The 19478-nt window shown below is 34.6% G+C and overlaps 1 protein-coding gene across 5 annotated transcripts in view; it reads left to right on the top strand.

Annotated features, from left to right (window-relative positions):
* LOC128865902 (protein tramtrack, beta isoform) overlaps positions 1-19478 on the top strand; it is a 103695-nt gene that overhangs the window by 70838 nt on the left and 13379 nt on the right. For 3 of the 5 annotated variants that reach the window (XM_054106318.1, XM_054106300.1, XM_054106309.1), the window contains 4 exons: positions 3926-4409; positions 4507-5046; positions 5128-5229; positions 5628-5715. In XM_054106318.1, coding sequence (XP_053962293.1) covers positions 4266-4409; positions 4507-5046; positions 5128-5229; positions 5628-5715 — 874 coding nt within the window. In that variant the 5' untranslated portion in view covers positions 3926-4265. Of the gene's footprint in view, positions 1-3597; positions 3615-3925; positions 4410-4506; positions 5047-5127; positions 5230-5627; positions 5716-8988; positions 9423-9490; positions 13507-19478 lie in introns of those variants that run through there. The other 2 variants (XM_054106335.1, XM_054106327.1) reach the window with 2 other exon arrangements.

Raw genomic sequence — 19478 nt, 5'->3', positions numbered from 1 at the left:
GCGCCCACGGCAATGATTAGTGGAGCATGATTTATGCTGTTAAAACAACAACGTGGTGAGATTCACTTCTTACATTTCTTAAATTTCAAGTATCAGTAACCAAACTAATCCCAACCAATGATTTTCCAATGATCTAAGCTATGAGCACATATGTGCATACATATGGACATACGAACTTATAAAGGCAATGCCACCCCTACTGACAAAGTTTACGGAACCTTCCAGCGTCTGACTCATTCAAAGTGACTCATAAAACTAGCAAAAATTACAAGAGATATTGACGATCGCTTGGTTCGCTTGATGAATTGGCAAAGGAATGCTATGATGGCACAAACCATTTACCGGTTAAATCAGTTATTCATAAATAACTATTAGCAAAAGCGAAAGACACGAAATTAATAGAATCTCTTGCCTGCGGCAAATGCGAAATTAATAGAATCTCTTGCCTGCGGCAAATGCGTTAAAATCGTCAATAAATATATGTGCATACATACATATTAAAGAAACCAGACATTTATATGTACATATTTAATATAAATAACTATAAAATGTGCATTGAAACTACTAGCAGGTATGAAAAGGTTTTGAAAAAATATGTTTGTTTGATGGAATCTTTTTAATATTAGCAATTAAACGGTATTGAAAGTATTGACCAGAACGCAGATGCTGTGGTATAATTATGAGAAATACTTGTGAGTTATATTTATCAAATGATCACTATGTGCTTATGTTCATACCTGTTTGCATTCGTAATAAGCGTTGGAGCATTTTGTTGCTTTAAAATGAGTGGGGCGCAACATGCTGTTGTGGGTGAGAGGTATCTTATGTATGTATATGAGTATGTATCAGCTGCCGAAGTATTTAGAACGTGGGAACTAGTGGATATTTGTAACTGTTAAAGAGGTTTTGAAATTGACTTTTGGCTTACACAGCTTTGCGTCAGGTCCAGTTCCGGCTGACGCGCGCAGTGTGTATTATTTAGACGAAATTTTTCAGCGAGTTTTTCCCCACCGTAAGTTCGTTACCTTTTCACACAAAGGTATGAAATTTGTTATGTAAATTTGTAAGAGTATTTCAATTAGCTCTGAAATTCTGAAAGTTATGTCAAGCATTTAAAAAATCGCTTATTTGACTGATTCCCTAACTCATCACTGACTGACGCACTTCGCGTAAGAGTAGAACCTCGAAATTTGGTTTGGAAGTAAATAGGTTTTAGGGTACAAGTAAAGAAAAAATTCTGAAAACTGTACATTTTTACTCGGCACACCCTAAGAACTAATAAAACCGTATGTTTGGGAGGTATTTTTAAGGTATGCAATCTGGTTAAAAATGCGTTTCTGAAGTCATAAATAAATAATTGGAGTGTAAACCACTGTGAGGTGTTTGGCCGAGCTCCTCCTCCTACTTGTGGCGTGCGTCTTGATGTTGTGCCACAAACGAAGAGACTTTCAGTTATAAGCCGATTCCGCAAAACAAATGGTTTTTTATGAGAAGCTTTTTCATGACAGACATACACTCAGAGTTTGGCCATTGCCTGCTGAGAGGCGACCGTTATTGGAAACGACTTTTCCTTTCATTTTGCTGTTTCATACACAGAGATTCGAACCCACGTACTCCCGACTAATAATCACGTACCAATCCATTCGGCTACGGCTGTAGTCAGAAACGTCTGAATTTTACATGCATTTTGTATGTACCGGGTGTTTTTTTAGCTGCATAAGAACTATCGATATCAATAACTATGGTATGACATTTCTGTCCAGTAAGATTTGGCAAGCCATCAAAGGAATCGTTAAACGACCAAACACTGCTTTCAAATTGTGGAAATTTACTTTGAAAAAAAAATTAGCAACTTTTCACGAAGTTCATAAAGCGCTGGGGGCATCATTGGTCCAAATTTTTTTCGTAATGAAAAAGAAGCTGCCCTTACGGTGAATGGCGAGCGCTATGGAGGCATGCTGACTGAATTTTAAAAAAAGTAGTTAAAAATTGGACTGAGTGAATGGATAACTTAATTCATAGCCGCGACGGACATATACCGTATTTCATATATGTATGTATATCAAAAAAATAAATGCTATGAAATTATCTTCCAAATTATAATAAGAAAAAAATTCACTGCAACAATATTTCTGTTTTTTATTATAATTTCAAGTCCCCAAGCTCTTAAAAAAAAAAACAATATTAGCCACAAAAATTATACATTCAACATTTGATCTCAGCGCCTTAAAAGGCCTACGATTTTGGATAGGAGCTTGGCTCATATTTTGCATAAATGTTTGTGGTGGAATCTTTCATACTTCAAATAAGACATTTGCACATTTAGAATTATTTTATATGCAATATATACGCAAATACACACTTATAATACACTTGAAACAATCTCTAATTTATCTCTTAAGAATGTGAAACCCACCTGTTATTAGCCGTTTAGTGATTTTATGCAATTCGCTTTTGCTGTGCTTTTCCTCTCCTTTCTCTCATTACATTCGTTCGCATTATCAGTGATTTTTTTTTTTTCAAATTTTAAAGCACTACAAGCTCGATAATTAATTATCTTTAATATGCATTGAACATTGAATGCTCTTTCTTTCCTTTTTTATTGTTGTATCTGCAAATGTGTGAAAATACATATTTTCTTCTACACAAGTATGTGATTCGCTCTTTTGCAAATTTGTACGCTCACTCATTCGTTGACCGCGCTCACTCGCTTGCTATTCGCTGTGATTGTGTGTTTGTTCTTACGGGCTCTCCAACTTGCTCAAATACTTACGAAGCTTCTCGTGCCCCTCATTTCATTTATGAACTGAGTCATTTTAATTTAGTGCCAACTGTATAAATGGATTGGAGAAATATTTGCCATTGGCGACTTTCTTCTGTGGTTCATCAGTCACTACTCTCATATATGGTATATTTAAATCAGTTCTTTGCCCCCTACTTCTAATCTGCCCTATGCTTTCAACATTTCTCCCTCTTTGCAGTTCTACTTTCATTCAGTGATGGAATTCCGTCAATAGTTTTTTATTTGAACTTTCAACTTCAAATACCTTTCGTAGCGCCAACATTCTAATCAATATTCTGTCAAAAACATTTCCTTCAATCAACCCTCCATCGTTTAGTTCTCTTCTAATGTGCAAGTGCTTTGCTTAACACACCTCAACCTTCCCTTCTTTTATCGTGTTCTTATTCTTTAATATTTTTTTATTTTTTATTTTTGCATGGCGTGCGTCCTGTTTCATTCACGAGCTGTCTTTCGTCAAGTGTTATCTTTTGTTTGTAGCAATCGCTTTAATTTTTCTTGACATTGTTGGTGTCGTGATCGCTTAGTTTCGTTGTACCTACTTTTGCTGCAGCATTTACTTTTTGGGAATTGTCTCACATAAGATTTAATCTCATCCCATTTCAATTTCATTCGCTTAGCTCATTTCGTCAGCATATTGTAAATCCTTTCGCCTGCAGTTAGCTGTATGCATAGAAACAGTTATTTCTTCTAGTCGATAATACTATAACGGAAGTTATACTTTTGTATTTTTTTCATTGGTTGCTTTGAATAAATACATAGAAAGTGTTTGAAGACCTTGAGGCAGTCTGTAGATACAGTTTCAGTTTTTAAGGTATTGCATTTTTATGGTTTCATGACAATTCATACCATATTTTAGGTACTCGGTTGTATTTCCAACCGCATTCCTCCGAAATAAAGATGTTAACTATGGATTTTTTACTCCAACACTCTTTAGTTGCTGAAACACATGTCCATCCTACTCAGTTCAGGTCTTTCGCGCTTATAAAAATACTTTACTTCCTTCCAAATACATACAAACTAATTTGTGTAATATATTATATATGTAATTACATGTGTATTACAAAAACACCTTTTAAAAAGTTGTAAAACCAATTTTACAGTTTCCTTTTCTTCACATTGCAGGAGTTTTTGAAAAACATGTTCACCGTTTGAAAGGAAAAAAGGAGAGCGATTGTTTTCCACAAATCGAGGAATATACAAGTAACTCTCGTCGCCGCTCCGCAGTAACGGAACGAAATACACACACATTTAGTGAAAACACAAGAACAAGTCTTGTAAGCCGTGAAAGGATCTGTCACATCCAACAGTGTCCGACCAATTCGCGCAGTGGCTAATCGTCGTTTTTGCTAGCTAGCACAGACTGGCAAAATTACTTTGACATTTCTCAACATACATATTTATACTCGTAAACGTTGGTGGGTTGTGAGCAAATCACAGCTAATCCAAAACAAGAAATTTCCAAATGAAGATGGCATCCCAAAGATTTTGTCTACGATGGAATAACCATCAAAGCAATTTACTATCTGTATTCGACCAGCTTCTGCACGCTGAAACGTTTACGGATGTCACGCTGGCCGTGGATGGGCAATATTTGAAAGCACACAAGGTAAAAGCCGCAGGAATTTTTCAAACAACTTCCGAAACTAAAAACGTGCATGCATACTTTAATAAATTTAATTAATAAATTTTTCACACCAATACAGATGGTTCTCTCCGCCTGCAGTCCCTATTTCAATGCGCTCTTTGTTAATCATCCTGAGAAGCATCCCATTGTCATTTTGAAGGATGTCCCATATTCTGATATGAAATCTCTGCTTGATTTTATGTATCGCGGCGAAGTTTCTGTCGATCAGGAACGTCTTACCGCCTTCTTGCGCGTTGCGGAATCATTACGCATCAAAGGTTTAACCGAAGTGAATGATGATAAACCATCGCCTGTCGCACCGACGCCACCACCACCACAGCTCCAACGTATCCAACCATACTTGGTGCAACAACAGCAGCAGCAACATCAACGCAGCAAATCACAAAATAGCCTATTGGCTGGCTCAAGCGCTGGTGCTGGTGGTTTAGCTAGTGCCGCTGCTTTGGCCGGCGGCCAAAATGCACAACAACAATCGCTTTTGAGCTCAGCGCTCGCCTCAATGCCGAAACGAAAACGTGGCAGGCCACGAAAATTGTCGGGCAGCTCGAATGGCACCGGCAATGATTATGATGAATTCGAACGTGAAGGCATGATGAATGTGAGTATGAATGAAAACGCAAAGGCAGGCGAGCCAAATGGAATCATGCTAAAATTTAACTTTATTTTCTGTGCATTGCAGGACTCCGAAATGGGCGATTGCAAAATGGGGGACTCGTATAGTGGCAATGATGATGGTTCGGATGATAATCAACGCGATGGTGGCGATATGCGCGATCCGAGTGTAAGTAACATAAACGATTTGTGAAATTATTATTTTTTCTTTGTTTTTTCATACTAAAACTATTTACATATCGAAAACGATTGATCAAACTGTCAATGGCTAGGTGGGATATTTAAAAGTTAATCCAAAGCACATTGAACGGGTAGTAGTAGCAGTAGTGGCACCTAGAATGTGCAAATCTATGAACCACAGACTGGCAGTTTAGAGTAACTTAAAGAAAATTTGTCAAATCAGCTGCTTTACTGCTATTACTCGTTCAAAATGTGTCTGAAGGCGAATTCATTAAAGGTGGTGACACTAAACCAACAACAAAGTTTTGTACTTTAGAATGTCACGATGTTATTGTTTTTTGCTTTGATAATTTTGATTTACTACGATTTATTTATTTTTTTCTACAGGAGAGCCGAGATTCTGCTTCCCACAGCAAGAAGTTCAAATCAAAAGACAATAAATCCAAGCAAAATGACAATGACAACAGCACATCGGGTGAGTTTTTCCATTTTATTTTTACATCAAAATCATCAAAACTGAATATATGTAGATAATTTCTTAAACTAAATTAAATTCATGCCACTAAATTCTTATGAAAAGATTTTACTGCAATATTTTATTTTAGTTTTTAGAAACATGTAAAATAATTTTTTCTCAAAATATTTTTTTTTAAATTGGCAAAGTAATGAATCACAATCACAATGATTTTAAAGCATTAGCGGCTAGGCCATCAGCTTTATGTATCATTAGTATTTATATAAAAATAATTGTTTTTTGTTTTGTTTAGTACATTTTATGTTGCACTTCAAAATGTATTTTCATAACAAATTGTCGAAAAATATTTTTGCTTGTGAACCGAAAGATCCTGAGGATTTTATAAAAGAAGTATACAGCTTTAATTAGAACCGTTGCGGAATTTTTAGATATTTGTCTGATTAACCCTAGATTCATAAACACACGTCTCTCATACACCCTCTACTAAAAGAATTCTTACAACGCATGTCGTGAAAGCGATGCAAATTCCTAGAACGACGAAACCTCACTTTGGCACCAGTAGTCAATAAAAGTTGTTTCTAACTAATATTTGTAGATTTTTATTAATATCTCCCGTAATACTTAAATTAGGTGACCTTAAAAGTAAGGTGTATCAGAAGCATATGTTTATGAATAATGTAACCGTAAATATAGTCTATGAATTTAGGGGTAAACGTAGTTTTTGTTTTAAAAGATTAGAGTTGGCATCATAAGATTTAATTAAAAAAAAAGATTATCTAGTTTAAGATGATATATTTGTTAAATGAGTTCAATGCATTTTTTATGCCGAGGGTAATGCTCGTACACCTACGTGTAGATCAATTTTTATTGCTTTTCTCAGTAAGAATTTAAAATTTTTTCTCATCGGTTCTAATTCAATGACTGATAATGTAATAATAAAAAATGAGAAATGAGGAAAACTTACACTTTTGCCCAAATAAGCGCAACCTGAACGTACTCTCCACTATTATTTGAGGTCAGAGCTCATCAATTTTTTATCATTGGCAAAAAATATACCATCCACGTGTTAGAAGGATTTTTTTGTTTTTTAATTTCCTTGGAGATCGTACAAGGCACAAAATAAAACTACATCATAGTGAATTTTTTCTACTCCATAGAGTTATTTATATTATTATTATAATTATTTGGTTTGTATCACAAGACATTAGTTTAAGATTTTTAATAATTTCATCTGCAGAGCAATTGACCACATCAGGGCCAACAATTACCATTAGTTTTAAGAAATCCACCAATCATATTCATAAGCAAGAAAATGCATTTATTAAAAAACAACATTCATTTGTATTGAAAATCAAACAAATTTCGTGGGAAAATATTTTTAATAATAATTAAGTGAAAAAACACGTCTGAAAATCGCATCGGAAAAGCTAAAAGGGATTTACAAAACTATTTCGAAACTTAAGATACCCGAACATAAAAAGTATGTTGGATATAAAAAAATCGTAGGTCATTTGTGCGAAATAAATTTAAAGCAAAACATAAAAACTTGTAAGAAACAGTGATAAAATAAAACAACTAAAATATTACGTCGCGTACTTACTCGTTTGTAATTTTTTTGCGCGTAGTGTCAACCATGTAAGCGAAAAGTTCAAAGGCCGCGACTCATTTCGTCGGCAGGTGAGTTTCAAAGTTTATAAAAAAAAGAATCAAAGAAATAATGATGAAAGTATGATGCAAGAAACGCAAATAAAACGAAAAGGAAACGATGAAATTAGAGAGAAAAAGAGAGTGAATAGATTCGATCGGGCTAAGCTTAGGGATTCATGGCCGACGTAATGAAGAACAAAAAACAAATATGCGAATAAAAATTGCTTCAAATAGTTAAAAATTTATGAGAAAATAAAGAAAAACACCAGCGCGCATTAAAAACTCTTTTTTGCTATCATTAAAAAACAATCTGGTACCAATTTTTTTCATTGTTGCTGCACTCCTTGATTTACGCGATATTTTTTTTTTTCGAATACCGTTACGTTGCATACGTGAAGCAGTTATGTTTCGCTGCATTCATACAACTTGCACGTGTTGCACGGGCTTGGATAAATGCAAATTGCAACAATTCGAATACACAGTTATTGACTGCATATGGCTTGAAATCCCTACAGCTTTTCCGATACGTTTTTTTTCCTCATTGGAACGCGTGCGTGTGAAAAATATTAGCTTCTTGTTAAGTTTTTTTTACAGCATAACGAATTTCCTTTCCGTTTTTTGTTTGCTTTTTCGTTGCATTATACATTCATACATGAACCAAGTGAAGAAAGCACACACACACACACATAATATATACAACTTAAGTCCATAATCATTTTTATTGTTAAAAAAAAAGATGAAAAAATACATATTCCGTTTTGATGAAGTGATAAAAGAGCAGTTGAGAGCTTTTTAAGATTGCAACTAATGGACTATGAAAATTTGCAAAAACTTAAATATTTAATCGGCTTAATTGAATAATTCAGTTATGAGTCACTTTAAGGACGCGCCCACCCATTATCAGTCTGATCTGCCAACCCTTTTTCTGTCATCGACAGACATTTTTTCACCATCCTTTGAATTGTCGACACATTCGGACGATTATTTCCACCAAAAAAAATCACGTATTTTGCGATATGTTTTTCTTAAAGATCAAGACCATTTTCATAATAAGTTTCAATAACTTTAACGCCTTGTTCTGTCCTGTAAAATGGTATATTTGTCCACTTTTCAAATGTCAAAAGTTACCGTCTAGAAATTGTTCACTTGAAACATCAAAGCGTCATTTTTGAAATACCCTTTTTAATCTAACTACGCTTTCTTAAAGTTCAGTTAGTGCAACCCCGCGAATTTCATTGAGAATAACCCTTTCTCACACGCTCCGCCGTTGCATTAGCATTTTAAATGGAACAATGGAATCGTAGATTTCATAGAAATCGCCAATTTGAATTCCTAGCCTTTAAAAAATTTTTTGATTATATGCCTCAATAATTTTGTTTACTAAGATTCACGTCTGCACGCTTGTTTTCGAAGCAGAACTCTCAGATGAGTCACTTCTAACGGGCACTCAACTTTCATTTCAGTTTGCAAATTAAAATTGTAGAAATTTCGTAAAAGGATTTTCAAACTTTCTGCATGTTTCTCTGTATGTGTGGTGTGTTTTCATTCGCCTAATTTCAAAAATATTTGTTTGATTCTCAGCATTAAACTATTTCTAAACAAGTCCCACAATTGACTCAATTTTAGATGGCAATGATAGCGACTGCGATGATCAAATGGACACCTCGTACATGGAACCACAACTGATGCTGGACGAATACGACGAGCCTGTTGAGTTCAAATTCGATCCGAATGCCACCAGCTCACCTTCGCAACAAAATTCCGCCAACGCCTTAGCCGCCCAAGCACAACAACAAGTGGAACGACAACTGCTGCTTGCTCAACAAAAAAAACAACAACTGTTGGAAGCTGCTGCCGCCACGGCTGCTGCCATGAAAATGTCAGCGGAAGCTGGCGCCAGCGGCATGCCAGGTGCTGTGACGCTACTCAACTCGATGGTTAGCATACCGAAACTGACACCCATCGGCAAAGTGTCTAAGGTGAAAGTAAATAAGCGTACCAAATTAAAGCAAAATGGCGTTAGCAGTGGCAGTGGCAATATCCCTGGCACCGACAGCAAGGTATGTGTGTGTATCCATGTGCTTCATAATTACAGTATTCAAGTGTATTTTGCATGATTTCTCTTTAGAACTACCCCAGCGATTATATGGATATGTTCAACGTCAATTACATTGCCGCCAATGCGAACGCAGCCCAAACACCCACACAATCAAATAAGCTGAAGGGCGCTTTAAGTGGTAATACAACCACCACCACCACCCCCACAGTTTCTTCACCTTCGGCCAAAACCAAATTGAACACGTCGGGTGGCGCACTACCCGAAGGCGAAGCGGAGGGTTCCGTCCGAGACTATTGTACCAAAGAGGGTGAGCATACGTATCGCTGTAAGGTGTGCTCGCGCGTCTACACACACATTAGCAATTTCTGCCGCCACTATGTGACATCACACAAACGCAATGTGAAAGTGTATCCCTGTCCCTTCTGCTACAAGGAATTTACGCGCAAAGACAATATGACGGCGCACGTGAAGATCATACACAAAATCGAGAATCCCTCAACAGCGCTGGCCAACGCATCAGCAGTTGTGGCAGCAGCGGCTGCGGCGGGCGTAACCACTTCGTCAGCACCCCAATCGGCAGCAGTGTCGGCAGCGTCCACACCCACACCACCCGATTTGGCGACACAGTGCTCAAATCACTCCGCGGCTGGTGTGTCAACAGCGATAGCATCGGCAGCATCGTCAACCTCATCCTCGTCGACGTCATCGACAGCATCGCTGGCGTTAGGAGCGGGGCGTTTGCCCGAAACGGCAGCAGCGCAATAAGCGTACGCCTCAAGCGTATCAGAGACTACTAAACTAAAACAAAAAATAGGAAATAGTAAACTCTCCAGCAATAATAACAATGGGTGATTGGGTACACAGACATACATACATATAAATATGTATATTTCCATTTGTTTAACGCGGGGTGGGGGCTGTTAGTCGAGAAATGTGAAAAAGACGGAGCGACTAACCCACATTCACACACATGCACACTCACACACATACACCTTACTAAACACAAAGTCGTCACGCATGTCTGAATGGTAGAATTTTAGAAGTAAAAAATAGTAAATGTAAATTTTTTAGAGATTTGTCAAGGACAAGAAGAGGGCAGGAAAAAGGCTTCCAATGCGCAAAAAAGTTGCAAATGCTAAATAGCAAAACAAACCGCTTTTTGCGCGACATTATTTTCGTTGTTTTCAAAATTCGTTAAAATAACAGTTGGAAAACGTTCAAAACGTTGGCTATTTGTAATTATATGCTGCAGACAAGCGCATTTTCTTTAAATTTAATTTTAGCATTTTTCGTTTTTCCCCGAATTCGTTACGTTTATATGTTTCTCACTTTTAAATTATTTAATATTAATTTTTCTTACGCTTAGTCTAAAAATTGCATACGCAAATCTTAAATCTTAAACAAGTAAGCAACTTTTCGAAACATTTCAATTCCGGGATTCCGTGTTTATTTATTTTGTGACAATAAAAACAGCAAAAAAAATGAAAAAAATGTATCAATGTAAAATATGTTAATGCTGCCAACTATAGTTTTCAACATAGTGCGGAAGTGGGCAAAGTGGACGCAAAATTAAAGTGTTGTTTGTGCACAATTGACTAATTATTTTTATTTATTTATTTTATTTTTAATGAAAAATGGAAAAATGAACTTAAAAAATCACTTGAATGAGCTAAAAAAATACTGTTACTGAAAACTTAATTGATTACTTAATTAATTTTTTTTTTCTTGCTGCAACAATTAAAATTTGTCTTCTTTTTTTTTTAATTGTAAATGCAAAGCAAAGCAAAATTTGTATGATATAAACATTTTTTGAAAAATTACGCACTTTCAGCAATTGAACTAATATGCATTTTATGAGCTCAAATAAGAAACTGGAGCATATTTTTTTGAGTTATTGCCGCGAAAGGTAGTCTTCCACTGCTGTTTTACTTTTTCAAATTAAAATTTTTTTTTTCATACAATAAAATTGAATCTCTAGTAAGCTTTTATTTATACCATACACAGTGTACTCCCTCTTAACAGACACTTTTTTCAGTACATACCACAAATCCTTAGGAATTTTTAAATTTTGATTCTTTTTCCCTCGCACAACTCGTTAACCGTCCCATAACATATTAACTTTTTTTATATTTTTCTCATAAGCGGACAAATTTTTCATTCTCTAGGTGTCCGCTTAAGCGAGAGTACACTGTATAATACTTTTTTTTTTTTGTTTTTGTGCACGTTTAAAAAAGTTTGTTTTTAAGCCCACAGCTCCGTGTATAATTCTTTGCTAAATATAAGTTGTGCAATTTTATGTTAATTTTTCTTAATCTAAGTTGGTTTTTTTTTTAATTTTTTAATATTCTGAAAATGAAAATTTTCACATAAATTAAACTCCGAAACGGCATTCGACCGCAAGTGGCCTTTTAGTTTAATAATATGCTATATTGTAAGTCTGGGCTGTTCGTAAGCGACTAAAAAGAAAGAAACAAAAAAAAAACATTTTTATCATTTTCGCACGACGCTAACCGACTAACTGCACTTACACAAAAACAAGCACACACTGACAGACATTTGATAAACACACATTTTACACAATTAGTTAATTTTACGTGTTTTTTATCGCTAAAATATTTACAATTATTATTAATTATTAAAAAATTAAATTAATATTAATTATTAAATCGATAAAAATTAAAAGGAGAATGAATAAAACTACCTTGTTGCCTTCAAATGAAGCTAGTTTAATATTATATTATAAAAATTTGCTTACTTTGTAGGTAAAAAAAAAACTAATTTAAATTTAGTACTATTAAAACATTAATAAATAAAAAATGCAAATCCAATAGCTGCATATAAGCGATTTTCGTTCATTAAAGAAATATATATAAATATAAATATATTTATGTTTAGTACATTAATTAACTGTAATGTTTTTGTTTGTTTTTATTCCCATTATTAAATGTCGAAGTATAAGCAGATACTATTACTTGTAAAAACACCAATAAAAAAGCGTATAATTAAAACAACAAATTAAAAAGCAAATATTTAAAGCATAAATGTATATGAATTGCATAAGAATATATAGAATATATATATATACATTTAAATCGGAGGCTTAAATTATCGCCAAAGAATTACAAATACAATAATTATTAATTTAAACATTAATAAGAAAAACCAACAATAAATTTATACACACAAACACACAGCGAATGAAAACAGACAAAAAATCGCTCATAACGTGACAATACCATTTATTGCTGTTATCATAAAGACAGAGTAGCCAGAAGGCGATTCTTAAAAAACAAAAAACAAAAGTGCACTTATTTTTCTTGTGAAAAAATATACATATTACATAAATATCAATTGAAAATACGTTGCAATAAAAATGCGATACTTACAAAATAAACAAAAAACGAGTGCGATTTTTTTAAATACAATACCTTCAAATTTGTATGTGTTAAGAGCGTTTGAGAGAGTAAAAAATTTGAAGAGAGTAAAAATTAAAAAACACACACACACTCATAACATAGTAGCAAACGATCTCCAGCAAGAGTAGAGAATTCTTACTAAAAAAACAAAAACCTGTTCATATTTTCCATTTTAGTGAGTGAAAATGCTTTAAAATATTAATATTTTTTACATATACCTACGTACATATATATATTTTTGAACCTTTCTTTTTGTATGCGCTAAAGCAGCAAATAAGCAATCAAGCGTTGCATACTTTTGCGAACAACTTTTCAACATTCTAAATACAAGAGCTGAAAAGAAACAAATACAATACGTCTAATTTTTATTTATCTAATATTTAATGTTTACTATACATATTATTTTCCTCGTTTTTAGTGGTAGCTAGTGCAATTTAGTTTTTAGTTTGATAACAACTTAATCAATAATAATAATTATAACAAAACAAAAACAAAAACATAAACATAAAAATAGTTGCAAGTAAATAAATAAACCTCACAACGTCAGCTCCTTCAATGTTTAAAACCTATTTTTATTGCTATACATATTTTATGGCATATACATACATTTACATTGAAAAGAAAAATATAAATATTAATATTTTAATAAAGAAGTTTTGTTGCACTAAAAAAGTAAAAAAAAAACAACACAAATTGAGTTTTTACATTACTTTTGGAATATATGTAACTGGCAAATTCAGGCGAATGATGTGCGTAGGCGCATTTTTTTACCAGCAAATTTTACCACATACTCTTGTAACCGGTTCTAACACATGGGCTGAAAATACCGAGCCTAACAAAGAAAACATTTTTTTTTTTTGTTCAAAATTAGCTTTATTCACTCATGTGTCGCTCCAACATTTCAATGCCACTTTTGTAAAGCGATTTATCTTTTGCCTCAAAATAGGCCTCAGTTACAACGTACAACGATAACCTCTTCATTCGAGCGAAATTTCTTACCGGGTAGCAGGTTTTTTTTGGTTTGGGAGAAAAATACGGTGAATGTGGGAGCAATTCGAAGTTCAATTCATTTGGTTTTGTCATTGTTGTGATTGACTTGTGACACGGTGCCTTGTCTTGATGAAACAAAATTTGTTTCTTTGCTACATGCGGACGTTTCTTTGCAATTTCAAACGCTGCAGTTAACGCTGGTATTTCCTTTCTCAAGAAAGTTTATAATTTTATACTACACACATCCCAATTTACCGAAGGCATAAACTTTCCCGCCGATCATTGTGTTTTCGGGCGCTTTGGATGAAGTTCATCAGTTGCTGTCCACTCAGATGACGATCGTTTTGATTCCAGAGTGAAGTGATGGATCCATATTTAATCCATTGTTACACATGGATGCAAAAATTTAGGTTTATTAAGTTTCAACATGGCCAAACACTGTTCAGAATCATCAACACGTTCTTATTTTTGGCCAACAGTGAGCAAACGCGGCACCCCCTTTGAAGAAAGCTTTCTCATAGTCAAATGCTCAAGCAACTTCGCTTTTCGATCATTCAAAACAATTTTTTTGGATTTTTTTGATGTTTTCTTGCATTACAGCCGCATTCGACGGCCACTGCATTGTGCATCATCGGTGTATCTACGATCACGACCTCTCTCTTTGAAGTCAGCAAACCATCGTTTTATTGTTGTTTCTGATGGAGTGAACATAACACTTTTGCTTCGCTTTTTTTTTTTTTTTTTATTATTCTTACATTAATCATACATCTGTCATACTGACATCTAGTACATTTTTTGACAATTAGTTAGGAAAATTATTAAATATATTTCATCATGGCCAGTGCCAAGACGAATACAGCTATTACTTTTTAGGAAAAGAATTACATTTTAATATATATATACAGTTATTTTAGTATACGAGAATTAATATTTAATTTAATAGGACAATTGGTCGGTTTCTCTTCAGACGTCGTAAAGTTCTTCTTTCAAGTTGTGAGAGTGTATTGACTTCTCTATTTTTGTGCTGGTTTATTTCGTTAAAATACCTTGTTGATATCGCTTTTATTTCTTCGCCGATTAATGGTATATTGAACGTAGTATGGATGTCATCATTTTTTGTGTACCTGTCGGACATTCGTATTATACGAGTACGTAAGATTTTTGATTGTTGTCGCTGTACTTTGTTTATGTGAGTTCTTTTTGCAGTTCCCCACACTTGAAGTCCGTAGGTCCAGATTGGTTTAATGACCGCCTTGTATACTAAAAGTTTGTTGGAAATATTGAGCTTAGAATTTCTGCCTATTAGCCAATGCAATTGTCGAAATTTTCCCTTTATTTGTTTTATTTTCTTTTGACGTGATAACGTCTTATAATTCGATTTAACAGGCTGCACGCACGAAAAAATGTGTCGTTACCTTGCTCATATGTAGTTACCTCGCTCATTAGTGTTACCTCGCTCATATGTAGTTACCTTGCTCATTAGTGTTACCTTGCTCTTTAGTGTTACCTTGCTCATTAGTGTTACCTCGCTCATTAGTGTTACCTCGCTCATATGTAGTTACCTTGCTCATTAGTGTTACCTTGCTCTTTAGTGTTACCTTGCTCATTAGTGTTACCTTGCTCATTGCATTGAATGAACTGCAAGCGAAAGCGCGGAAGGAACGACAAAGCAAACAAAGCAAACGAACGGCAACGTTCGACATCTTGCTCTCTCCTACTTAAGTGAGCGTATATATGTATGTGTACATATATAAATTCACGTATTTGTATTGGCATATGCCTTCTTATTGATTATTATTAATTTGATTTACTTGAGGAATTTAAAATAAAACCAAGTATGTTAATAATACCTGTTGTTTTAATGTAATTATTATTATTTTTGTATTATATATGAAGGAAAAAATGTATGGTAATATTTACCATATCTATACTAATATTATAAAGAGGAAAACTTTGCTTGTTTGGTTGTAATGAATAGGCTCAAAAACTACTGGACCGATTTTAAAAATTCTTTCACCATTCGAAAGCTACATCACGAGTAACATGGATTATATTTTATTTTGGAAATAGGGCTCGAGATATAGGTCAAAACGTGGACCCGGGTAACCTTCGGATAAGTATGTACAATATGGGTATCAAATGAAAGCTGTTGATAAGTGCTTTAATACGGGGTAATTTTCATACCTATTGATGACTAGGGTCTGGAAATATATGCCAAAACGTGGACCCGCCGTGTCTTTGCACCGAATTAAACCAAACTTCCACACATTGTTAAGGAGGTATTGAAGATGGTTTCCGTATAGTTTGGGTACCTATTGGTAAATATGGTCTCGAGATATAGGTCAAAACGTGGACCCGGGTAACCTTCGGATGTGTATGTACAATATGGGTATCAAATGGAAGCTGTTGGTGAATGCTTTAGTTCAGAGTATTTCCATCCGTTCCGTGACTAGGGTCTCGAGATAGAGACCAAAACGTGGAACCTAGAATGTGTTTGTACAATATGGATATCGAATGAAAGCTGTTGATAAGTGTTTTAATACGGGGTAATTTTCATACCTATTGATGACTAGGGTCTCGAAATATATGCCAAAACGTGGACCCGCCGTGTCTTTGAACCGAATTAAACCAAACTTACACACATTGTTAAGTAGGTATTGAAGATGATTTCCGTATAGTTTGAATACCTATTGGTAGATAGGGTCTCGAGATATAGGTCAAAACGTGGACCCGGGTAACCTTCGGATGTGTATGTACAATATGGGTATCAAATGAAAGCTGTTGATAAGTGCTTTAATACGGGGTAATTTTCATACCTATATATGACTAGGGTCTGGAAATATATGCCAAAACGTGGACCCGCCGTGTCTTTGCACCGAATTAAACCAAACTTCCACACATTGTTAAGGAGGTATTGAAGATGGTTTCCGTATAGTTTGGGTACCTATTGGTAGATATGGTCTCGAGATATAGGTCAAAACGTGGACCCGGGTAACCTTCGGATGTGTATGTACGATATGGGTATCAAATGGAAGCTGTTGGTGAATGCTTTAGTTCAGAGTATTTCCATCCGCTCCGTGACTAGGATCTCGAGATAGAGACCAAAACGTGGACCCTAGAATGTGTTTGTACAATATGGATATCAAATGAAAGCTGTTGATAAGTGCTTTAATACGGGGTAATTTTCATACCTATTGATGACTAGGGTCTCGAAATATATGCCAAAACGTGGACCCGCCGTGTCTTTGAACCGAATTAAACCAAACTTACACACATTGTTAAGTAGGTATTGAAGATGATTTCCGTATAGTTTGAATACCTATTGGTAGATAGGGTCTCGAGATATAGGTCAAAACGTGGACCCGGGTAACCTTTGGTTGTGTATGTACAATATGGGTATCAAATGAAAGCTGTTGATAAGTGCTTTAATACGGGGTAATTTGTTATGTTATGTTATGTTATGTTATGTTGTGTTATGTTATGTTGTGTTATGTTATGTTATGTTATGTTATGTTATGTTATGTTATGTTTTGTTATGTTATGTTATGTTAAAGTATATTATGTTATGTTAATGTTAACTCATTCTCTATATCCATACAAAATATCTATCAAACAAATACAATTAAAATTTTCTTTTGAAAAATGCAACCATTCAATCAGTATTTTCTTATGACGTTATCACGTTAAACTACCGACAGTAAACCGACTTTACAGACAACCTCTTTTTGATATGATCTTTCCAATTTAGTTTTGAGTCCAGATGGATTCCAAGATATTTTGCAGATGTTTCAATTTGTATATTTTTATTGTTGAGCTTAATCGGCATAGCAGCAATCTCTGTTCTTGTCGTAAATATTACTTGTACAGATTTGTCCTCGTTTACTTTTAAACTCCATTTGTCAAACCACTTCTTTACATTGTTGGTGTACATCTGTAAATTTGTTGTTGCGGTTGAGAGGTTTTTGTCAGATGACAATAAAATTGTGTCGTCTGCGAATGTTGCTATAGTAGAATTAGTTTCGTCTGGTAGTGGTATGTCAGAGGTGAATAAGACATATAACAGTGGTCCTAGAACGCTGCCTTGGGGAACTCCTGCTGTTATTGGATGTATATGTGAGTATTTCTCATTGTATTTAATGTAGAAGCATCGGTCAGTAAGGTAGCTCTTGATAATTAAATAATAGTCGAGTGGTAATATTGTCCTAATTTTATGCAAGAGGCCTTTGTGCCAAACTTTGTCAAAAGCTTTTGCGACGTCCAAAAATACAGCAACGCAGTATCGGTTATTTTCCATGTCTGAAATTATTTTGTGTGTAACTCGATGTATTTGTTGGATAGTTGAGTGTTTTTTTCGAAAACCGAATTGATGATTTGGAATGATGTTTTTCGTGTCAAGTATTGGGGTAATTCTGTCTTGTAAAAGTTTTTCTGCAATTTTAAATATAGTCGGAAGTAGGCTTATAGGTCGATATGAAGTTAAAGCTGTTGGGTTTTTACCCGGCTTTGGTAGCGCAATGATTTCTGCGACTTTCCATACTTTTGGGAAGTATTGTAAGCGAAACATTGCATTAAATACGTTTCTAAGAAATAGGTAAGCCTCAATTGGTAGTTCCGTAAGTGCTTTGCCTGTCAGCATATCATATCCGGGTGTTTTTTTATGTTTAATTCGAGTTTTGATGCATACTATCACTTCTTGTGTGCTTGTTTTTCTTATTTTTGTGATGGTATCAGTATTAAAATTACTAGTTGTGTCAATTTGTTTATGTTCATCGTTCGATAGGACATTTTCAAAATAATTTCCCAATGTCGCTGCTTTTTCATCATTTGTAAAAGCCCATGTGTTGTCATCTTTTCTTAGTGGGGGTTGATGCTTTATCTGGTTTTTGAGTTTTTTTGTACATTTCCACAAGGAATAATTTGTGTCATACGTAGGAGTTAAATTTTTTAGATATTTTTCAATTTCCTTATTTTTTATGTCACATAAACAAGCCTTCAAATTTTTTGTAGCTAAGTTTAACCTCTGTTTGTCTGCAGGAGATCTGGTTGTTTGCCATCTTTTTCTCAATTTTCTTTTTTCCTTGATTTGCTTCTTAATAGAAATGTCATTTGAAGTGTTTTGTGCGCTATATTTTTGCTGCGGTGTGAATCTGAATCCTGCGTCAATAACTATGTCATTAAAATGTATGATGCTACGCTCAATGTCAAGTTGTGTTTTCAAAGGTGTACTTAGAATGAGTTGTTGGGAGATGTGTTTTCGATACTCATCCCAGTCAGTCCTCTTTGTAAATATTTGGGGTGTTATCTCTATAGGGTCAATTTTTGATGTATAGTTAAGTATTATCGGCGAGTGGTCAGAAGATAGTTCATAACTTGGTTTAAGCTTCAGTTGGTTATGGTTAATATTTTTTGTTATACAGAAGTCAATTAAATCTGGAATTTTTTTAACATCCGTAGGCCAGTAAGTTGGTTCACCCGTACTTATAAACCTGCAATTTTTTTTATGGATTGCTTCGCTTGAACGGTATTTTTTCCCATCAAGAAGCAGTGCTAAATTAAAACATGAAATTCTTTTTGATCCATTGTTTTGAAAATTATAAAAGTAGTGTCACTTTTAGCGCAATAACTCACGAACTAATGAATAGAATATCATG

Source organism: Anastrepha ludens, chromosome 2 (genome assembly GCF_028408465.1).
Source record: "Anastrepha ludens isolate Willacy chromosome 2, idAnaLude1.1, whole genome shotgun sequence".
Lineage (NCBI taxonomy): Eukaryota > Metazoa > Arthropoda > Insecta > Diptera > Tephritidae > Anastrepha > Anastrepha ludens.
This window is presented reverse-complemented; position numbering and strand designations above follow the sequence as displayed.